We start from the raw sequence: 21202 nt of genomic DNA, 5'->3' as shown, positions 1-21202 counted from the left end.
AAGACCTGAGCAGTAATACACTGAAAAGAAAATAAAGTTGCTATTGGCTTTACGGTAGTCACGCTATCCCCTCCAATGTGACTCTGCTAACTGAGGCAAAACAGATAGAAGCTGAGCTAAGCTGAACTATCTATGCTGGTACTGCTCTCAGAGGATGCTGAAGATGGTGCTAACATGCCAGCATCCCCGCAGTTGCCAGACTGAAAACAAAGCAAAACAAAATCGTGCAGCAAGAAAACATGGCTGCCACGGAGACAGCTTCTTCCAGAGAAAAAAGGCGCTAGAAGCCCTCGCTGACATGCAATGAAACTCTGGTTTTTATTTCCTTATTACAGTCTAATTCTCTTTTAAATAAATATTTTGTTAATAATCACTCCAGCTGCTGCATATAAAGGAAGAAAATGACTCACTGCCTCATTAGGCATAGCCTGTATTCTCAGTTTTCACGAAGCCTTTAATTTTTCTCAGGGGATAGGATTTTGAAAATCTGGTGTCTGTGATTTAGTGAGGGGGTCTGTCTTTGATGGAAGTATGTTCATTTGCCTGTCTTTAGTGGAAGGGGAAGGAGAGGTTTGTTAAGAAAATCCACAGTGATATTAACAATTAAAGACATAATTTTAGGACTTCAAATGAAATGTTAGAAAGATGACACGCAAAATGAACTTTTTCTGAAACGTCCTACAAAACACAGCACATGCATTTTCTCCCAAACATGGTCCTCAGACAACTATGTGTGTACAAATAGATGCATAAACACTGTATGGTTTCCATAGAAACGTGCAGACTAAAATGTACATGTATGGAAAATGTGAATCTACAGAATTTGACCTTGCAGGTCTGTGGAATGCTTTGGAGACTTGGTAAATAGCGGGTTTCCACAAGGTGGAGGGCAGTCCATACACATACACTGGATTCCACTATACCATGAACACATATGTGCAAGCATGTATGTTTATTTCTTAATTCTGTCATTGTAAAGGAACTCGGAGGTAGAAAAAGCTTGTTTGTTCCACACAATATAACTTTCCTTACTTTATAAAGCGATTATTGTATTTACAATCCTTTCTATAGCACAAGGAATCCCTGATAGGTAACAGCCCTGATAGGTAACAGTCCCAGAGTACAGGCTCCCCGCACCTTAACTATCCCCCAAACACATAAAGAAGGCGGGGACACCCTGAGCACCAACCTCAACCAGCCAGGAGAGGGTGCCTTCCAGTAGGGCTACAGCAGAACTCTAAACAGGTCTGAAGAGACCTTTCATGTCATGAGCACATTTGGAGCTGAGGGGACCAGAACGTTCCTGGTGCTTGAGCTCAGAATGTGGCCTTTGTTCCTCACCTCTGAGTCATGGTCTTCTGTCCTCTTAGCCCTTATGCAGGGATCTAAGCTGAGTCAGTGAGAATTATCAGACCCTCAAACAAGCACTGGCCTGGAAATTCAATGTGGGGTGTGGACAGCTCCCACAGGTTCAACCTGCAGCAGGCAGCCTCAGCCAGCTTCTGCAAAGGGACAGTAAGCCACAGGCTGCAAAGATGTCACAACATCAGCTGCTGTCGCTCATGCCACTGCGTCTGCCCTGATTTCACAAAACCCCAAGAATCCATTGTTGAGCACCCACACTGCATGTATGGGGACCTCCTGTAGGGGTGGAGGACACCTCCTCTCTCGGCAGCTATAGAGGGCTTTCAGTACACAGCCAATGGCTGCAGTGCCACGGGTTAGACAGAGTCCACTACGGAGGATCATCAGGCATGTACCTCTTTGCCCACATCCTTAATCTGACACCTGAAAAAGTGACCATCCTCGCCTGCTGTCCCACTTAAGTTGGGAGGGTCCAGAATCAACCTGTAAGTTTCCAAACAAAGCACAGCTCTAGAAGGCCTGGATCTGTCAGGGTTTCTCTTCTATCTGCAGTCAACTGTGCCTTGAACATACTACATAGAAATTCCAGGAAGAAACAATTCCTAAGTTTTAAAATCCATACCGCTCTTTCCTTTCTGCCACTGCCATACCATCCAGACTGAGGAAGACCTGGAAACTCGAGGGCCATGTGAGCCAAGGCCGCATCAGCAAGCATCAAATACCACAAGCATCCAGGAGGATGCGGGAATGCTGGAGGTGCGCATCATCACAGGATCAACTTTGAAAAATATCATCCAGGTTACTTCGGGAAAGTTGGTATGAGGCATTACCACTTAAAGAGGAACCAGAGCTTCTGCCCGACTGTCAACCTAGATAAACTGTGGACGCTGGTCAGTGAGCAGACATGGGTTAACACTGCCAAAAACAAGACTGGAGATGCACCCATCATCGATGTCGTGGGATCAGGCTACTCCAAATTCTGGGGAAGGGAAAGCTCCCTAAGCAGTCTGACATCGTGAAAGCCAAATTTTTCAGCAGAAGCGCTGAAGAGAAGATAAAGGGTGTTGGAGGTGCCTTTGCTCTGGTGGCTTGAAGCCACTCAGGAAGGCCAATTAAATGCTAACATTTTCAAAAAAAAAAAATCCATGCCACTCTGAGTATGATGAAACTTCTCACTATCTCTACCCCACTTGGTCCAGCGTATCCACGGCATACACACACCCGCACCTCAGAGACTCATAGCATCCTGCCAGCCTGTCAATTGCTCTGCTCTCACGGTTTGTGGTCAAGGAACTCCAACATAGCCCGACACTCCGTCACAGCTCCTGTACATTCATGTCATCTCGTAGGGATCCCATGTAATATCGTCACATGATGAGGTGAGCACAGGGTGTTTTACAGCAAATATTCACATGTCTCTGCTTAGAATACATGGCTACAATTGCTTTTATTTTGTTAGAAGTTGTTGCTAATCTCTTACTGGGCCCTATTTGCAAATTAAGCCATCATAGGCATAAAGAGACAGAGGAGAACCAGTAAAGTTAGAGTCTGGTACTTCCTGAGATCTCAGGCATCTACTGAGAGCCATCCAAGCACAAGAGGGGACCACTGCATCTGAATGATAAGAATGATTTGTCTTAGGTAAAGACCAGCACCAATGTTTTTTCTGCTGTGAACAAGGAAGCGCACAGAAACTTTGTCCCCAGGGGTGAGGTGGCATCTCTGGCTTTCTGTGGCATTACAGATACATGTTTAACCTGCACCACTGGGATTTCCTTTAAGTTTTGCTCAGGGAGAATGTTTTATTCCCAAGCAGGCTTGGGGAAGCGAGGCTTTCATTGTGGGGGGCATCGACCGTGAGTGGGAATGTTACACAGTTCCCAGAGTGCCCCAGGCAGAACTGCTTATGCAGACCTATTGAAGGTCTAAATAGGCTGCTTTATCTAAGGGCCGGAGTTTTCAAATTGTATTGACTGGGAATATGGTATTACCCTGGAAACCATTAGGGATATATGTTTCTGTTTTTTTCTAGATAGATTAGGGGTATTTGTGGGCTCAGCATGCAGCTCAGTTATAGAGCATGTGCTGGAACCTACATCTGATCCCAGTACCAAGAATTGGGGGGAAAAAAGAAAAAGAAAAAACGGGGTGGGGGGGAGAGTTAAAAAAAAAGTTGACTGTGGTTTATCAAGCCCCGTGGGTAACACTGCAGCGCCCGCTTCTTCTGTAGGACTCAGCTTCAAATAAGGTCACAGGGGTTTCTTGTCAATATTTTACCCTTCTCACTAAAAGGCTAATGTTCCTATGACTTTCACAATTTTGTTTTAATTTAAAGATATTCTATTTAGCCAGCGGTGGTGGTGCATGCCTTTAATCGCAGCAATTGGGAGGCAGATCTCTGTGAGTTCGAGGCCAGCCTAGTCAACAGAGCTAGTTCCAGGACAGCTAGGACTGTTATACAAAGAAACCCTGTCTTAAAAAAACAAGAAAAAAAGAAGTAACTATTTACTATTCATAATACTTATACTATGTTCTGATCAAACCTACCCCATATATTCCCTTTCAATCTCTTCCCGATCCTTCTACCACACTGCCCGCCCAACTTCATGTTGTCTCCCCCTGTTTCCTAAAACCCACTGAGTCTGTTGGCAGCTGCCTGCATGTGTGTGGCTTTAGGACCGTCTGCTGGGACACAGGTAGCCTCTCCGGGCTGCATCCCTGCAGGAAACCGACTCTTTCCCCAACAACCATCAACTGCCAGTAGCATCTCAGGCTGGGGTGGGGTCTTCATGAGCCCCTCTTCCCTCCCTGCTGGACTTTGGGCTGTTGTGATCCTGTGCATGATCTGAGCGTGTAGCCACAGCCACTGGGAGTTCGCGGAGAGCAACTGAGACACAGCTGCTGCAGAAGTCCACACCTTGTGGCTCTTACAAATGCTTCCACTTGCCCCTCTGTGATGATCCCTGAGTCTTGCAGGCAGAAGGTGCTTTTCGGGAAGAGCTGTACCCTTTCCCAACCACAGTTCTGGAAGTCCGTTTCCATGGATCACCCCTAGGGGGTGCTGCTCTGAAGCTAAACCAGCATCGCTGCTCTAGACTGCCAGGAGGCCAGGAGGTAGGAAGCCCAGTGCTAGCTTCTTTATATTTACGGGGGGGGGGGGAGAGGGGAGAGAAGGGAGAGTGGGGAGACAGAGAGATAGGCTGACAGAAAAGCCTGCTGACCGCCAGTTTGCCTGGCTCCAGGAACTCACACTAAATTCTCAGAGGATGGGAAACAACCTTGCAGTACTCATTATGTCCATAAGATGGCACCACAGCCTTTAGTTATTTTTAGTTTCTGGGTGAACTTTGAGTATTGAAAATAGTCTAGCAGAATTGTAATTATGTATATTATATTACACATATAATATAACATGTACTACTAAGATGATTTCACTTAACCACATTTAAGACAGTTAAAATTTTCAATTTTGGTCATTGAGACATATTGCACAAGTCAAAAAACCAACACAATGAAACATACTAGTTTTATTTCTTGTAAAAAATAAATCTATAGATCTGGGGTCAGGGGGAATGGTAGGGAGAGAATATTGTAATCTTGGGGTGCAGTCAAAGGTCACTGTGCCATTTCAACTGTGGGGGGAAGGCAGTACTTGTGATTAAACCATGAGCAATCAATGCGGCCATTGAATTGGATTTGGGATCCCTCACTAGCTTGGTGGCAAAATCAGGACTTGAGATGCAGATAGAACTCCAGAAGTTTAAAAGGGCTCAGGAAATGCATTTTCCTGAGAAAGCCGGGATGGGGCCTCCCCCATCCTGGGGCTTTGGGGCACAACAGGCCCGACTCTTGCTTCATCCTTTGCTTCTAACCCTGAGGCAGCACACTTGAAAGGGCCGCCAAATTTAGCAAAAGAAAACCTCGACACCAGTCAAATATGAATTTATATAATCAACATGTCACCTTACCTTAGGCGTAGTTGTAGTAGTGGGGGTTTGGAGACAGGGTCTAGCTATGTAGCCCAAGCGGGCCTTAAACTGAAGACACCCCTAGCTCTGCCTCCCCATTGCTGAAGCTACAGGTGTGTACCCCATAGTTGGAGACAGATCATTTTAAAAATATACATATCCTATCCTGTTCAAGAAATAGTAAAAAAAAAAAAAGAAAAAGAAAAAGAAAAAAAAGAAAAGAAAAGAAAAAACCAACCAACCAAACAAACAAACCAAAATTTTTTCACATTTTCACAGTTGCCTTGAAGCTCTGACTTGCAGCTCTACCTAGGCTGTGCGCCTCACCTGGCGGCATTATTCTGGGCTCAGGTCTGTTTTCTTCATCTGCTTCCTTTTCTTATCGACTCAGGCACAACTGAACAGGAGTGGGGAAACATTCTCTGTCTCCAGGGGACTCTCGCACTGGTCTGAGAACTTGGTGGAAGGGCTGTAAGGGATGGAGGAGTTTCTGCCCCTCTATCTCTTAGAATCACCGTGGAGACACAGACCCAGAGGTTTAGAGAGGGACCAGCCCGTTCTTTTAAACTTCTGCCATGGCTCCCCTGCACACAGGATGGGGGATTTCCTGGCTGTGCTGTGCTTGTCAATCATTTGGGGGCTTCTTCAGCTACAGAACTGGGCCCAGCAGACAAGTCCCAGGGCCTGCATTCCAACATGCTCTGGTGTTGCTGACAGGCCATATGCACTGGGTGCGGGGTGGGCCCAAAGTGGATTATCGTAGAAGCCAGGTGTATCCCTAACTTCCCAGCCATGATCACCCCATAACCTCTTCCTGTTGGGCTCCCAATTGCTTTTGAGCAGAACAAAGCAAAACATTATTTTCCTAGGTTCACACAGGTGAGGGTTCACGCCGTTGACTAGTAGAGACATTTGAGCTGTGTGTATTCCAGAGCCCCCTGCCTCTTGTTTGATTAGGTAGTCCTGCCAGGTGCCTGGCCAGCTTAGCATTTAGAAGGTGGGGAAAGTTCCAACCAGGCGTGATGAGACTCCCCTGGGTCTCTATTTACATTCTAAATTTTCTCTCTGGAACTTTGGGGGGAGAAAAGGTTTGAAGAGAGGGAAAAGACACTGGCTCCTACAGCACACAGCCACCATATTCATAAAATGAAAGCAAGGGCCATCCCCCATCCCCCAAGCAATATGTAGCCTTACCGGAGACTTCTTGATGTCCGAAACGGCATAATTCCCTTGGGATGTCCATCTGGCAGACTCGGTTAAAGACAGGCCGGTCCCATAAAGGTTGATGCTAAAGCGCCCCTGGAACACATGGTCAGCACAGAAGACTTTCAGCATAGGAGACATACCAAAGGAAGCAAAGCTCTAAATGTGACACATTTAAAGGCACTTCGGTAAGGAGAAGGGTGTTAACTAATTTTGATGGCCACTCATTGTTGAATGTATCTTGTTCCGTTATCAGAGCCACACACTTTACATTCATGATTTCTAGGTAGAGATTCTGTTTACAGATTGTGAAACCCAGGACCGCAGGCGATTAACTCCCTCCAGTACACAGGAAGCACCCAGGTCATCTCTTACTGACTTTTAAATCCTCTCTCACAGCGTCCTCCAGTCGGCCTCCGTAGCCCAGCAACCCTCCCTGATGTAGCACACAATTATCAGATTCCTTCACGACCAAAATGCCACAGTGTAATTTTTCTAACAAGATCTAGCTGCCAAAGTTTCCTGGGCTTCCAGTTCCCCGGGGCGAAGAGCAAGCACACAGTGTACCAAACACCGCTGGATGGGAGTTCAAAGCAGAGGCGCGTTCCCCATAGCAGCCAGAAGAGGGCATGCTTGGCCTGCTGAAGAAGCTTCCACACCCACCGTCTCTAGCCCTTCCCCCTCCCCCAGCCTTGCTCCAAGACAGATTTCCCAAAGGTCCCCAGGTCTGGGTGATTTGATATTTATCTCTAAGGGTCCATTGCAGCATCTCGAGTCTCTCCTCTCTTTCAAAACCATCTCCACCACTGGCGATTTCCGAGCTGAGAATGTTCTATTTGAACGTGAACATGCTCTCAGAATTACTTTCTCCCCCAAAGCACCCACAGCTTTGTCAAAAGTTAAAGCAGAGAGGATGGGAGGTGCCACTCATAACCAAACCCTGGTGTGAAAGAGTTAATTCCTTCAGCAATTTTTAGATCCCAAGGAGATATCCCAGCCTCTCAAGATCTCCGCTGGTCCAGGTAAGGCTCACACCTGCCTCATTCACTGTAGTGAGGAATACATTAATTAGCCACTCTTAAACTGGGTTTGGTGTCCCCTGTCTGTGATCCCAATGCTAGGGAGACTGAGACAGGGGGGACGGCAGTCAGATCCAGGCCATCTGCATTACCTAGGGAAATCTGCCTGAAAGCAAAAATAAAACTCCAGGCTAAACAAATAAACAAACAAATAAATAATAAAATCCCATGTGTTTGATACTTAGCAGAAATACTGGAATCTATAATCAAAATTCGAGTATTGTTTCTGCATTTTCTAATTGTTTCATCATAGATTCTTGTTTTCTTTGCCCAGTCTAATGATAGTGATTTAGGGCAGGGGTCCAGTATCACTTTGTCTGATTATACCAGTGATCGGCAGGGATCTGACTGACACTTGATGTATTTCCCAGCCAACAGCACATCCTAAGTCTGTGACTGAAAACTCCGGGACGAGGTGTGGCTCGGGGTTTTTCTTCCCACTAGCTCCTTAAATAGGTACAGCGAAGACGTGCACACCCTGCTGGAGCGGAGATGTAGGCACGTGACATGGGAAAGAGGGTTTCTGCCCATGGGGTGGCCGGCCAGTGGTCACGGTGGGGGTGAAAGGTCTTCAGAGGAAATGTGGCAACATCTACAGACAGTCAGAGACACCCCAGATGGTGGCAGGCGAGGGGGATGTGCGGCAGGTGGACATCAAAGACTCCACAGGATTGCTTGTAAGTAACAGGACAGCCCTGGTCTCCCACAGAGCATTACCAGGCCTGGTCCACAAGATCCAACGAGCTGAGAGTGAGAAAACTTGGGGGGTAAAGATGGAATCCTTCCACAGCACCCCCTCCTGCATCTGCTTCAGTAGACTGTAAGCAAGGGGCTCACTGCCCCAGCCCGTCCATCAAAAGGGCTAGTCAGACCAAACCTTGAAAAAGGAGGTTATGGGATGAACCCGTACTCCCCACATTGCACCTAGCTCCTTCCCTGGCAGAGAGTAGAAGATGTTACTAGATATTTTTAGTGACTACACTCTGTGGGTGTCAGTAGTCCTTCACTGAGTGGCCTCAGCCTAGGTGTTCGTGAATACGCTGGGCTGGGCCAGCTTCCGCACACAGCTTTCTGTTGCTGGTCTTTTTGTTTTGTTTTCATTCGTAATTTAAAAAAAAAAATTAAACAGCAGCAACAACAGAAAAAAACAGAACCGTTTGGAGAGAAAAGTTTCCTTGTGTGGCCCAGGCTGCCTGGAACCCAGCACGTCCTGCTTCAGCCTCCGGAGTGTCGAAAGTGCTGGTGAGTATAGACTGCCATGCTCAGATCCCCCTGGTCACTTCCTTACCTCATGGCCGCTGCTACTCAGAGGGGCAAGACCCACCAGACATTGGGTTCCACATCACACAGTTACCCAGGCCTGCTGGCTTCCCCCTCCCACCTGCCCTCCCCCGCCCCCATTCCCTCTGTCTTGCTGCATGCCTAGAAAATCAATACCGGGTCTGCTTTGGCACTGCCCTTCTCAGAGGTAGATGCAGCCAGCCTAGCTCCTGTTCTCACAGTGCCCCTAACATTCTGGGCCTTCTGTGACTGAGCATGCTCCCTGTAATCTTTTTTAGGTCCATACTCTCAGCAGGGGGACACATTTGAAGGCAACAGCAGGTTGTCTTCCTCATTCTCCGGAATTTTCTGGTTGAATGGCTTGCATTTTTCCATAAACGTTCTAGCTGACTGGCACTCTGAAAACTAAGTACCCCGGAGAAGAAGAGATCGCACGGTCTCTATGTCTCTGTTGTGGGACGAATTTGCACCTACGGTCCTGTCTCTGGCATCTAAAAAGCGTAAGACTTGTAACTACTGACTCTTGATTTAGCAGGGAGAGAAACAAAGAGTTATACAGAGGCTAGCTGATCTCTAGAGGTCTGCAGAAGAGGTACTCAGACCAAGAGGGACCCTATCCTTGTCCTGCACGAGTAGATGTGGCAGGACTCAGCCTGGAAACAGGACGAGAAAGAAACATCGACTGCAGTGGAGAGGGATTCAGACGACTTGAAATCAAATCCAGCCTGTCCCGAGACATCTATGTGTGTGCTGTGGCAACGTTAGAATTTCATCCCAAGGGGATGGAAGGAAGGCTGAGACTCTGTGCCAATGTCTCAAGAATGGTAAGCACAATGCCTGAAAGACGGAAAATTCTCCATAAAGGTGAGGGGTTGATTTCAGTGTCAGAGAAAACAATACTGAGTTATCTTGATCAGGATAAAAAAAATCATATTCTAGCCATCTACTGAGGTGATTGCTAGGGAATTTACTTGTTCTGAAAAATAGGTTTTTAAAGCAAAGACAAAAGGTGAAGAGGAAGGAAGAGAGGCTCAAACAGAGCATCCTTCAGAATCTTTCAGTATTCTTCAGTGTCCTGCTTTGATTTCAGTGCAAACATGAGGTTGCAGACTGCACCGAGTCAGGCTGCCTATAAACCTTTCCATGGAATATCGAATTGAAAAAAAAAAAAAAACAGAAAAACTCAGGTTTTCCCTAAGTACAGTCAGTGCTCAAAGAACACCCAGTAGAACTGGCTGAGGGGAAACAGCAATCCTCTCCCTGGCAGAGAGTTGTCTTACTTAGCAATCGCTTCTTGCTTCTTACCAGAGTTCAGTCAATGAGCTCACGGCTCTGAGTTATTAAAATAAATAAAAAACAAATTACCCTTCATTTACTGAAGAATTAACTTCTCAAAGGATATGCACTTAGAAAGGAGAAAATCCTGAGGCAGTTGAAAAGGGCAGGGCAGGGCCAGCCTCTTAGCCGCTGAGATGCAAGCCGCACTGACGGGATGCTTCGAGTCATCCACTCCCTAAAGAAGCTGCACTGCAAACGTTTAGAAGTCCTTGGTGATGGAGGAAAGTCCCCTTTAACCATCGGGTCCTTTGCTGCTTTTCTCTCTGCTACAGGGTGTACCTGCAGTGCCTCTAAAATGCCTTCTGATCTCCTAGAGCTTGGTACTCAAAAACACTTTGAGGACACTGTTTCCTTAGAAGGAAGTTCAGGTGAGTTGGGATGAATCTGTGGTTGGGGACAAATGCACCCATCCTTCAGAGGTAAGATCTGGGACTCGGAATGCATCTTTCAATCCCAGTGCCCAGACTTCTGAGTGCATACAAGTGGGCAGGTCCCAGCGCAGTCTAAGGGCAGCTTTGTAAAGGCCTCACAGGAACCAAAGGAAACAGCGAGCTATGTGCTCCTGTCTAGAAGAGGAGTCTTCATGTTTGTCCTACATCCCAAGTGCTGAAGCTTTTTGCAAAATCTACTGGCCATTTTGAAAATTAGTCCAGGCTGATTAACACTTGAAAATGAAGCATTTCCCCCAAAGGCTTGGAGAGGCGAGAAGTCTATGACTGTAGAATGGGCAGGAAGAGGTGAAGACGCTTAGCTTGCATTTCTGGTACGAACTCTACAAATTCCATCCATCTGGAGTGGAGCTAACAGATGGAATCAGGGCCTCCAGAGCCCCAAAGCCTCAGGCGAAGGGGACTTTTAGAATATTATATCATGGTTGATTGTGAGTTTCCAATAACAAAGATGTGGCCTGGCTCAGAGCAAATGTAGAAGCAGTGGCGGCTCATTTGCTGCTCTAGAGGCCTGGCATTGTCGCAGTCAGAGGATGCCTGTGTGTGCCCCACGAATCTCGAGACCTCCGATCCAATATTTATCTATTTAAAATCATAAAACACCCCACGATACTTTAAAAAGAAATCTCCTTCCCGGCCGTTTCTCTACCAATACACATTTTAAAAAGCACAGGGGAGAGGGAAGGATTGGAAGGATGTAAACACAGTACTCATGAAATACTCAAAATATTAACTTAAGAGAAAACGGGCTGGTGGTGTAGCTCAGCTGTGCAGCTGGCGTTCAGCATGCAAGAGGTCTTGGGTTTAATTCCAAGTAATACAACACACACTACTACACACACCACAAGCATACAACACACACATACACACACACCACCACACATCATACACCCCCACACTACAAATGTACTCCACATACAGACACACAGTACCACACAGCACACACGCCCACACACAAACATGACCCCACATACAGACCGAACAGACACACACACCACCACACACCACACCACAAACATACGCACACAGAGACACGCACACACCACAATACAGAGCCCACTAGACATACACCCCCACACCAGACACCCCACACCACAAAGGGACCCCCACAGACAGACACACACAGACCACACAGAGACACCGCGCACACACACCACAAAGAGACCCCACAGACAGAGACACACACCACACACAGACACCACCAGACATGACCCAGACCACACACATACCACACAGACAGACCACAAACAGAGCCCAAGACAGACATGACACAGACGAGACACCCCCACACCACAAAGAGACGCCACAGGACAGAGACACACACTACACACACATCACAAACATACCCCACATACATACACACACACCACACATACACACCACAAACATAACCTACATACATACACACACACCACACACATACGCATTCCCCCACACCACAAATATACCCCACATACATATACACACACACCACAAACACACCCCCACACATACACACATACCACACACACCACAAACACACCTCACATACATACACATATACCATACACACATACATACACACCACAAACATAACCTACATACATATATACCATACACAAACCCCACATACATATATACACACCACACACATATACCATACATATATACACACAGCATATACATACACATATATCACACACATCTCATATACATACATATACACCACCATTCCACAACACATATGTACACACCACACACGCCCACACATGGTGTATGCCCACACATCACACACATATACCTATACACACTACACACATATAATACACAACCACATACATACATATCACACACCACACACATAACACAACAATACCACACACACAACATACATACAGCATACACACAATACTACCCCACATACATATACACACCACACACACACACACATCAAACACATACCCCACAAACATATCCCACATACACACACACCACACATACACATACAAAAACATACACACCACACACATACATACCACATACATGACACACACATAAACCACACACATACACAATACACACATAATGCGCATATACACCCTGAAAAACAACCCAAAACACACAGATGGGGTCATGGTACACGCTATAATTTTGACATCAGTCTCTCTTCAGTAACTCCATGTATGTTTTTCTAGAGTCGTAATACTCAGAATTTATAAGACAAACGGGTATGCTAAGACTCATTTATGGTCTTTTCCTCCTCCTCTTGTCTTGGTTTGCCTGGGTAGGTGCTGGGATTGAATCTGTGGTCTTGTGTATGAATGCTGGTTGCCAAGCTGACTTGTGACCCATTTTGTAGCCCACGTAGACTTTCAACTTCCACACCTCCTGCCTTATCCTCCCAAAGATCTGAGATCTCAGGCCTGCACCACCAGGCTTGGCTCTATATTGATTTTTTTTTTGAGTCAATTCTGTGTGTTTTTTCCCATTTAGTGACATGCTGCTGGTGAGTGTTTAAATCAGTCACGGGGAGAATATTTATACCATCGAAACTGGAAAATGCTACAAAGCATGAATTTTATGAAAAGTCCATCAGTGAGCATTCACCAGCATTCTACTGACTGTAATATACATTTACTGAGCCATAATTTATCGGACCAAACCTTTGCCACCCTATGTCTGATTTGCTCATAAGTCTTGACCATGATACCCGATGCATCTTGCTGGATGCAGAAGTCATGCCTGTAGCTGTGACCATTTCTTAACAATCAAAGTCCTGGGTTAGACTCCAAACGCATTTGTGAGGCCCTTGATGCCATGCAGCCTGACCGCCCCATGATCAGCTACACAGATTCTAGCTTTAGGAACGCATGGACAGAGCGGCCTCTGACGCAGAGCGAGCAGACAGTTCCCGGGAAGGGGGAAAGCTTGCAGACATACCTGTGGGCATTTGGCAGCGCTGTAGCAGTCCCCAGCAGTGGCAAAAGGGACAGGATGCCCTTCGCTTGTCCTTGCAAACTCTAAGTCAGTGGCTGTGGGGGTTGGGGAAGGGTTAAGGAAAGTGAAAGAAGGCAGGGGAGAGAAATAATGAGGGGACAGGACAGTAATAAGGAGATGGGAGCCAGAGAAAGAAGGAAGAGGAGGAGGAGGAGGAGAAGGAGGAGGAGGAGGAAGAGGAGGAGGAAGAGGAGGAGGAGGAGGAGGAGGAAGAGGAGGAGGAAGAGTAGGAAGAAGAGAAGGAGAAGGAGAAGGAGGAGGAGTAGGAGGAAGAGAAGGAGGAGGAGGAGGAGGAGGAGGAGGAAGAGAAGGAGGAGGAGGAGGAGGAAGAATAGGAGGAGGAGGAGGAAGAGGAGGAGGAGGAAGAAGAGAAGGATGAGGAAGAGGAGGAAGAGTAGGAGGAGGAAGAGGAGGAAGAGGAGAAGGAGGAGAAGGAAGAGGAGGAGGAGGAGGAGGAGGAGGAGGAGGAGGAGGAAGAGTAGGAGGAAGAGAAGGAGGAGGAGAAGGAGGAGGAGGAGGAAGAGGAGGAAGAGGAGGAAGTGGAAGAGGAGGAGGAGGAAGAGGAGGAGGAGAAGGAAGAGGAAGTGGAGGTGGAGGAGGAGGAGGAGGAAGAGGAAGAGATGGGAGAGAAGAAATAACTCAAATCATTAGTGAGCAGATGGATCCAGATGTGCACTGGTGTTTTCCCCATCGCACTTGTGGTTCTGAGAGTTCCTTTCCCTGGGATTTATCAGCACTGACTGTCTGTCTCCACAGAGCATAGGAGCCAAAAAGAGGTTTAACGTGACCTTAGAATTGATTCCTACATAAATAGGAATCACTTAAGTGCAGTAATTGAGCCCGGGCGAACCTCCTGTTATCCTGCATCCCAGGCTTAAGGACAAGGCAAGAAGCCAGGAAGGTATTCTCAGCCACTTAGGGGCCGTCCCCCAAGTTTCCTCTGTCCTCCAGTGGCCTAGGCCCTATTCCTGCCAGAACGGAGGACAATTAGAACACACAGCTTGTGATGACTCAGGGCAATTTCTCAAGTCTGGGGCTAGCACCTAGTTTAAAAGTGGGGGAAAGCCACCAGAAACTCTTGAGCCGCAGTTGTTTCTTAACCCTGCTGCCGCTCCTCGAAGCTCTGCAATCACACGGGAGGCTACACGACAAGCCACAGAGGGGCTGCAGAGGGTGGCAGTGGGTCTTGTTGGTTTGTGGTTGAATCTCTCTGCCCTTCCAGGAACTGCTGAGGGCCCGGCACTTTCAACAGCAAACTCTGCTGTTGCGGGAAGGAAATCTGAGACTCCCATTTTGAAGGAAAGTCATCCTTGGTCACTTCAATAGCTCCACACTAGGATCTTTTCTTCTTAAAGTTTTCATTAGCATATATTAATACATGTAATAGTGAGTTAGGGACCTCCACATACATGTATGCACACACTTTATCTATCTGTCTGTCTGTCTATCTATCTATCTATCTATCTATCTATCTATCTATCTATCTATCTATCTACCTATTTATCATCTATCTTCTGACCATATTCACCCAATGCCTCCTCTTGTCCCCTTCCAAGGCCCACTCAACTCCTTCCTCTTCCCAAGTACAAAAGCAGGTAAAGCTTTTGTATCTTTGGTGCTTCTTTTGTGTGTGTGACCTGATACATTTCATCACTTACAGGAATATGGGTGAGGGGTTATTTCCATGGCTATACCACTAAAGAAATCATGTCTCCCTTCCCTAACAACTTAACTGCCTATAGTTCCTCAGTGGAGGAGGATTTAAAGGCAATGGTTTCTCAGGGGACAAGGCCGTGAACCCCACCCCACCCTGATGATCTCAAGTTGGGGCATTTTTCTTTTCACTAAGAAACCACAGAGCCCCTGCTTCTATCAATAATCTGTACAGCTGATGGCAAATAAAAACTCTCAGGATGAATCACGCTAAGTCGAGCTCAAGAGGAAGCCAGGGAAATATTATGTGTGCAATGTTAATAAGAAAAAACTTACTTCTTCATTATTTCTGTTATTCCTCTACTCAAGAGAGCGTGTTTAGATATTTTAGCTGTCTTAAGCTGCTCTAATGATTAATGTGCCCAGTAGAACCAGAGTCTTGGCCGGTGTATGAAATCAGGCTATGGGCAGACTTGTTAGGAAAGGTAATTCTGGAGCCATTTTTCTTCCATAAATCAACAATCAGATAAAATGAGTTTTCTGCCTATGTGTGTGTGCTCTATGCTGGGGAGAGCCATCTGGAGGGGGACGTGTCTTACAAATGACTTTGTTACTGTTTCCTAGCTGCTGTTTCTTCTCTAGAAGCTTCTTTCTGCTCTACTGTTTTCCCTGTGTAGACACCGAGTGTCTAACCCCGTCACATCCTTAAGGTCCTGTTCCACAAACACGCCCATTATGATGCTGCACTGAGGCCCAACATGCATTGGTGAAACTTCCATGGGCAAATATTTATCTCTTTTCTTCCTTTATTTAATAGAAACAAGAGACCTGGCCTATGCCAATCACACTCCAGCCTTGACCTGTGGAGTGTAGGGCAGGGTTGTCACTGCCAGACTGTGACTTCCCCTCTGTATCTTCCCACTCCCGGGACCGGTGCACTTCCGCTGGGTGCTTCACTGAACTCACTTATGATCTGCATGCTGGTCAGGTCGATTCTGATTTTCTGGAAAGTGGAGAAGCCAGCAGCTGTGTAATCCTTCCGGCAATGACAGTCGTCTCGTCGGCTCCCATTATAGGGACATTCTGTTGGGTTGTGCAACCTAAGCAACGGAGATAGCATTGCAGTAGGAATGGGAAAGTTTTCTCTAGGGATCCTGGGGCAGCGAGGCTCTTCTGGGACCGAGTCTCCTACCTGTGCCCGTAAACTTCGGAGAAATTCTCTGAGTCACCGTGGGCCAGGGTCACATACTCCTTGGGATAGTCGGAGTGCATCCCTGCACAGAATACCTACAAAATACAGGCAGAAGACTCCAACAGAGGTGCTCAGGAAGGGTGAAGAGAGCAGAGACTGCCGTGAAAACAGTCTGCAAACAATGACTGCTTTCGGCACTCACCTTTAGGGGTTTCCCTCTGACGATCAGGAAATATTCACCATCTACGCTGGCACTGTTGAGTCTTTTCACCTCCTTGCAGTTCTGGGGTAACTCGCCTAGGAAACACAAATCCGAAAAATGGTGCAATCGTCTCCTGTGTCCAGTGTCTACCAACGGAACACGTCACACTGCCTGCACGAACCGGCCAAGAGGTAGATTAAAAAGAGAGAGGGAGGCTGGTGGGGAGAAGAGAGACGAGGAGAGAGAGACAGTTCAGTCAGCAGAGTGCTTGCCAGGCAAACATGGAGACTTGAGGCTGATGTCCCGGAACTCACACACAGCTGGCTGTGGCTAGGCACTGTGTAGTCTCAGAGCCGGGGAGGCGGAGAGAGAAGGACGACAAAGGTCCACGGGAGTTCTAGGCTGAGACCACTTTGTCTCAACAGAAAGGTAGAGGGCAGCTAAGGAAAAGCACTTGAGATTGATCTCTGGCCTCCAAAAATTTGAGCACAAAAGTGCAGTCCCCATGAACACACCATACAAACACAGAAAATTACTACATTTCTAAAGAAGACAGACAAATAGACAGAGATGCTTTGCTCTCCATGGCAGACAAAGAGGGCTTCAGTCGAGCAACTTACAGTTATAAACGTTGTGACAGGTTTTTCGCTCTTCTGGCTTTAGGTCGGAGGGACATAGGTTGCTGGGTTGGTCCTCGTTGGTTAAACACTGCACAGATCTATGCATGACTCCCACACCACAGGACACTGAGCACTGGAAGGCAAAGGAGAGTCAGTGGGTGGCTCTTGAACTGGGAAAGATCAATCAACCAGTGTAAGCATCATAACACAAAGCTTGGAGTCTTGGGGTTGTGTGACAAACAGCTGGCATTTATTGATTTCTTACCATGACTAGCTTAACTGCTGTGTTATGCTTCATATATATTTACTTGATTATATATATATATATATGAATAAAACAGATTTCTATATAAAACATTTACACACACGTGTCACTGTATATAGTGATCCACACACTTTCCCCATTTAAACTGCATAAATAACCTTGTGGGATAGCATGGACATTACTTGTTTTTACAGATGGAAGATCTGGACTGAGATGTCAAGGAATTTGCTCAAGGTCGTAGTGGAGTTGGGAGGCAAGTCCTAACGACTTTTATCACGTCACACACCTTTCGCCTGAGAGCTTGGGAGCCCAAGGCCAGAAGACTCTGATAATGCTTTTTCCAAACAGACTCAATTTAGAATATTCTGTTTTGTGTCCCGAGCAAACAAAGCTCTCCCAGCACAGGCAGACTGGAGTGTAGAATCCTCCACAATGGAAGCAGTCAAAACACACCCTGTGCCACTCTTAGGAGAGGACAGATTCTAAAGGCTGGCTGGAAAAAGGCGTAGTAAAGATGTAGGAAAAACAGCAAAAGGTAACAGAAAATCGACCACAAAAATCTAAATGCCTTTTATAGGCTGAATCAGCTTCATAGGTATCCATTTCATAGATGAAGAAACTGAGGCACAAAACTTGACAACTTGCATTTTCCTGGGACCAAGCAAGCCGAACCATCAGATGTTTAGAGTTAGCTAAGCCCGTTCTCCGCCTATCAGCCTTAGCAAGTTGCAGGTAGGAAGGAGGGGTACAGAGAAGGCTTGTGGTTTCAAAGTTCACAACCCAGCCCCTACTTACACTGCCCCAGTTACCAACTCTCCAGGTGGCTGAGACAGGACAGTCCCTCAGGTAGCAGGGATGGACACTTGGTGGCTGTGTGCCTGGGCAGTTCACCGTGGTTTGGTAGCTGTATTCATAATTCTCCTTGCCGGTATAAATCTCACTGCAGGAGACCAGCCTTTGCCTGTAGCCCTTCCCACAGGTCACTGAGCACTGAGAAGAGAAGGGGTCAAGAGAGGATGTTCCAGACTTTTCCTGTGGCAGCCCCAATAAGCCCCCACCCTCCATATCAAGTTTGCCCTCCTGTGGGAGCTGCAGAATGCTCCTATTTATTGGTTGAAGCCTTCATCTCAGGGCACAGCAGGTTCTGTCAGACACTCCCCAAACTGGGGTTTCCTCAGACAGGGACCTCAAAACCCTTTCTCTGGGGCTCCCAGAGAAGGATATGGATACCCATATGCCACCAAACTCACCCTTTCTATGCTTCTAAGACTGTGCCAGAAACTCACGGCATGTGCAGCCAACTTGTGAGGCGCATTCTCAGAGTGCAGTGTAGACCGTTTTCGGGATACCTCAGAACCCCTCCCCCCATTCATTCTCCAACACTCCATGGTGCTCTGCTTGTGCACATCCACCTTTCTCTGGTTTCCTTCTCTCTTCTCTCCTTCGCTATGTGTTTTGGACACCAAGTCACTTTCCTGCTTTCTTTTCTTTCTAAATCATGGCATCGTGATTCTTTTATTGTAGGTTTATGGCAGAAGACACAGCAATGGCAAAATGAAAACGATAGCCAAATAGCCCAGATGAAAACAAACACAAAAACTAATAAAATACCTGCAAGCTAAGTTCCTGAACATATCAAAAATATCACTTATTGTGATCAAGTTGGCTCCGTCCCAGAGATGCAGAGATTGCTTAACATATGTAAATCCACAAATGCAATATATCGTTTAAATGCACTTAAAGACAAAAGCCATGTGACCTTCTCAGTAGATCCAGAAAAAGTCACTGACATCAATCCAATGTTCTTTTATGATAAAAGCCACAAAGAGTCTATGAGTTGAGGGAACACACTCTAATGCAATGAAAGCTGTACAAAGCAATCCTATAGCCAAACACACTCAGCAGAGGAACTCAAAGCATTTCCTCCAAGATCAAGAACAAGAGGTTGTCCAGTCTCTACACTCAGCAGAATGCTTGAAGTCTGAGTGATAGTGACAAGATAAAAGAGAGATACGTAGGAAAAAAGAAGTAAAAACCATTCCTATTTGCAGGTAATATGATTCTATACATAAAATCTCCAAGGACTCTGCCAGAAAACTCTTGCAGCTGATAAACACACCTAGCAAAATGGCAGGAAACAAGATTAACGTATAAAAAGTTGTAAGCCTTCCTGTATACCAATGACAAACATGAAAAAAGAAATCAGGAAAACAATCTCATTTACAACAAAAAAAATCCAACCAACTCTGAAAGAAGCCAAAACAAGGCAGCAACAGCTCTCCACAACAGAACACCACAGTACAAAGGCAGCCCTAGAATATGGGGAAACCACTTATGGATTGTGTTAATATTGTAAAAACAGCCATCCTACTAAAAGCAATCTACAGATTCAGGGCAGTGCCCATCCAAATTCCAATGTCATTCCTCAAAGAAATAAAAATAAAAATTCATGTGGAAGCACCAACGAGCCAAAGCAACCCTCAGTAAAAAGAATAACGCCGGAGATATCATCATGTCTGACTTCAAGTTAGGCTGCAGAGATACAGGAATAGAACCAACATTGCACTGGCACGAAAACAGATCTACCTAGGACAACGAAATAGAATAGAGCAGTGGTTCCCAACCTTCTTAATGCTGTGACCCGCTAATACAGCTCCTCACGTTGTGGTGATCCCCAACCATAAAATTATTTTCATTGCTTCCTCATAACTGTAATTTTGCTACTGTTATGAATTGCAATGTAAATATCTAATATGCAGTATATATGCTAAAGTGACCCCAAGGGGTCCCGACCCACAGGTTGAGAACCACATATACGCCACACAGCTACAGCCACCAGATCTTTGATAATGATGCCAAAAATACACACCTGCAAGACAGCATCCTGTTCAAAAGATGGTTCTGAGAAAACTGGATCCTGACAGGCTAGATGAATGAAAATCAACTCAAATATCTCAAAGACTTTAATGTAAGACCCCCAACTTTGCATCTAACAGAGAAAAATTAGAAAAAACACTCCAAGACATAGGTGTAGGTAAAGACTTTCTGCCCATGAATCTAGTCACTCAGGAAATAAGTCAAACCATGAGACCTCGTGAAATTAAAACACTGTAATCGAGGAAACAGTTAATTGAATTAACAGACAGCCTACAGAGTGGGAGGAAAATCTTTGCTGACTATACATCTGACAGAGGACCGCTATAAAGACTATATGAAGAATTCAAAAAAATTAAACAAGCAAAAAAAAAAAAACCCAAACAACCCAATTATAAAACGGGATCTGTGGGGCCTTGCTGATCTGGGCGGCTAGTGCTGTCACCTGGAGCCATGGAGATGTTCTGGCTGGCACATGCCACTCCTTAGGGCCATGCCTGGGTTCATTGCCCTGCTGTGGTTAGGGTCTGGGGTGGTGTCCACAGCTCCTGTTGCCACTGAGGGCTCTGTGGATGCCCGGGGTCTAGTCAGCAACCTGGGACCATGTTGGTGTCTGGGGTTATGCTGCCACCAGGGCCATGCTTATGCTAGGTTAGGGTGGTGTCTGGGCCTGAGCTGCTGTCAAAGGCCATATCTAGGTTCATGTTTTCCTGCAGTTGGGGCTCTGTGGTGATGTC

General features: G+C 46.3%; 1 protein-coding gene and 1 pseudogene across 2 annotated transcripts in view; one reads left to right on the top strand and one right to left on the bottom strand.

Moving 5' to 3' along the window:
• The window catches only part of Adamts9 (ADAM metallopeptidase with thrombospondin type 1 motif 9), a 173121-nt gene that overhangs the window by 10406 nt on the left and 141513 nt on the right, over positions 1–21202 (bottom strand). For both annotated transcript variants that reach the window (XM_038319790.1, XM_038319791.1), the window contains 7 exons: positions 18387–18581; positions 17327–17459; positions 16707–16801; positions 16505–16599; positions 16279–16412; positions 13603–13694; positions 6528–6632 (listed from right to left, as the gene is read on the bottom strand). In XM_038319790.1, coding sequence (XP_038175718.1) covers positions 6528–6632; positions 13603–13694; positions 16279–16412; positions 16505–16599; positions 16707–16801; positions 17327–17459; positions 18387–18581 — 849 coding nt within the window. The remainder of the gene's footprint in view (positions 1–6527; positions 6633–13602; positions 13695–16278; positions 16413–16504; positions 16600–16706; positions 16802–17326; positions 17460–18386; positions 18582–21202) is intronic.
• LOC119806421 lies at positions 2000–2458 on the top strand (annotated as a pseudogene).

Source organism: Arvicola amphibius, chromosome 2 (genome assembly GCF_903992535.2).
Source record: "Arvicola amphibius chromosome 2, mArvAmp1.2, whole genome shotgun sequence".
Taxonomy (NCBI): Eukaryota; Metazoa; Chordata; class Mammalia; order Rodentia; family Cricetidae; genus Arvicola; species Arvicola amphibius.
The sequence above is the reverse complement of the archived record's forward strand: the minus strand, read 5'-3'. Positions and strand labels throughout refer to the sequence as shown.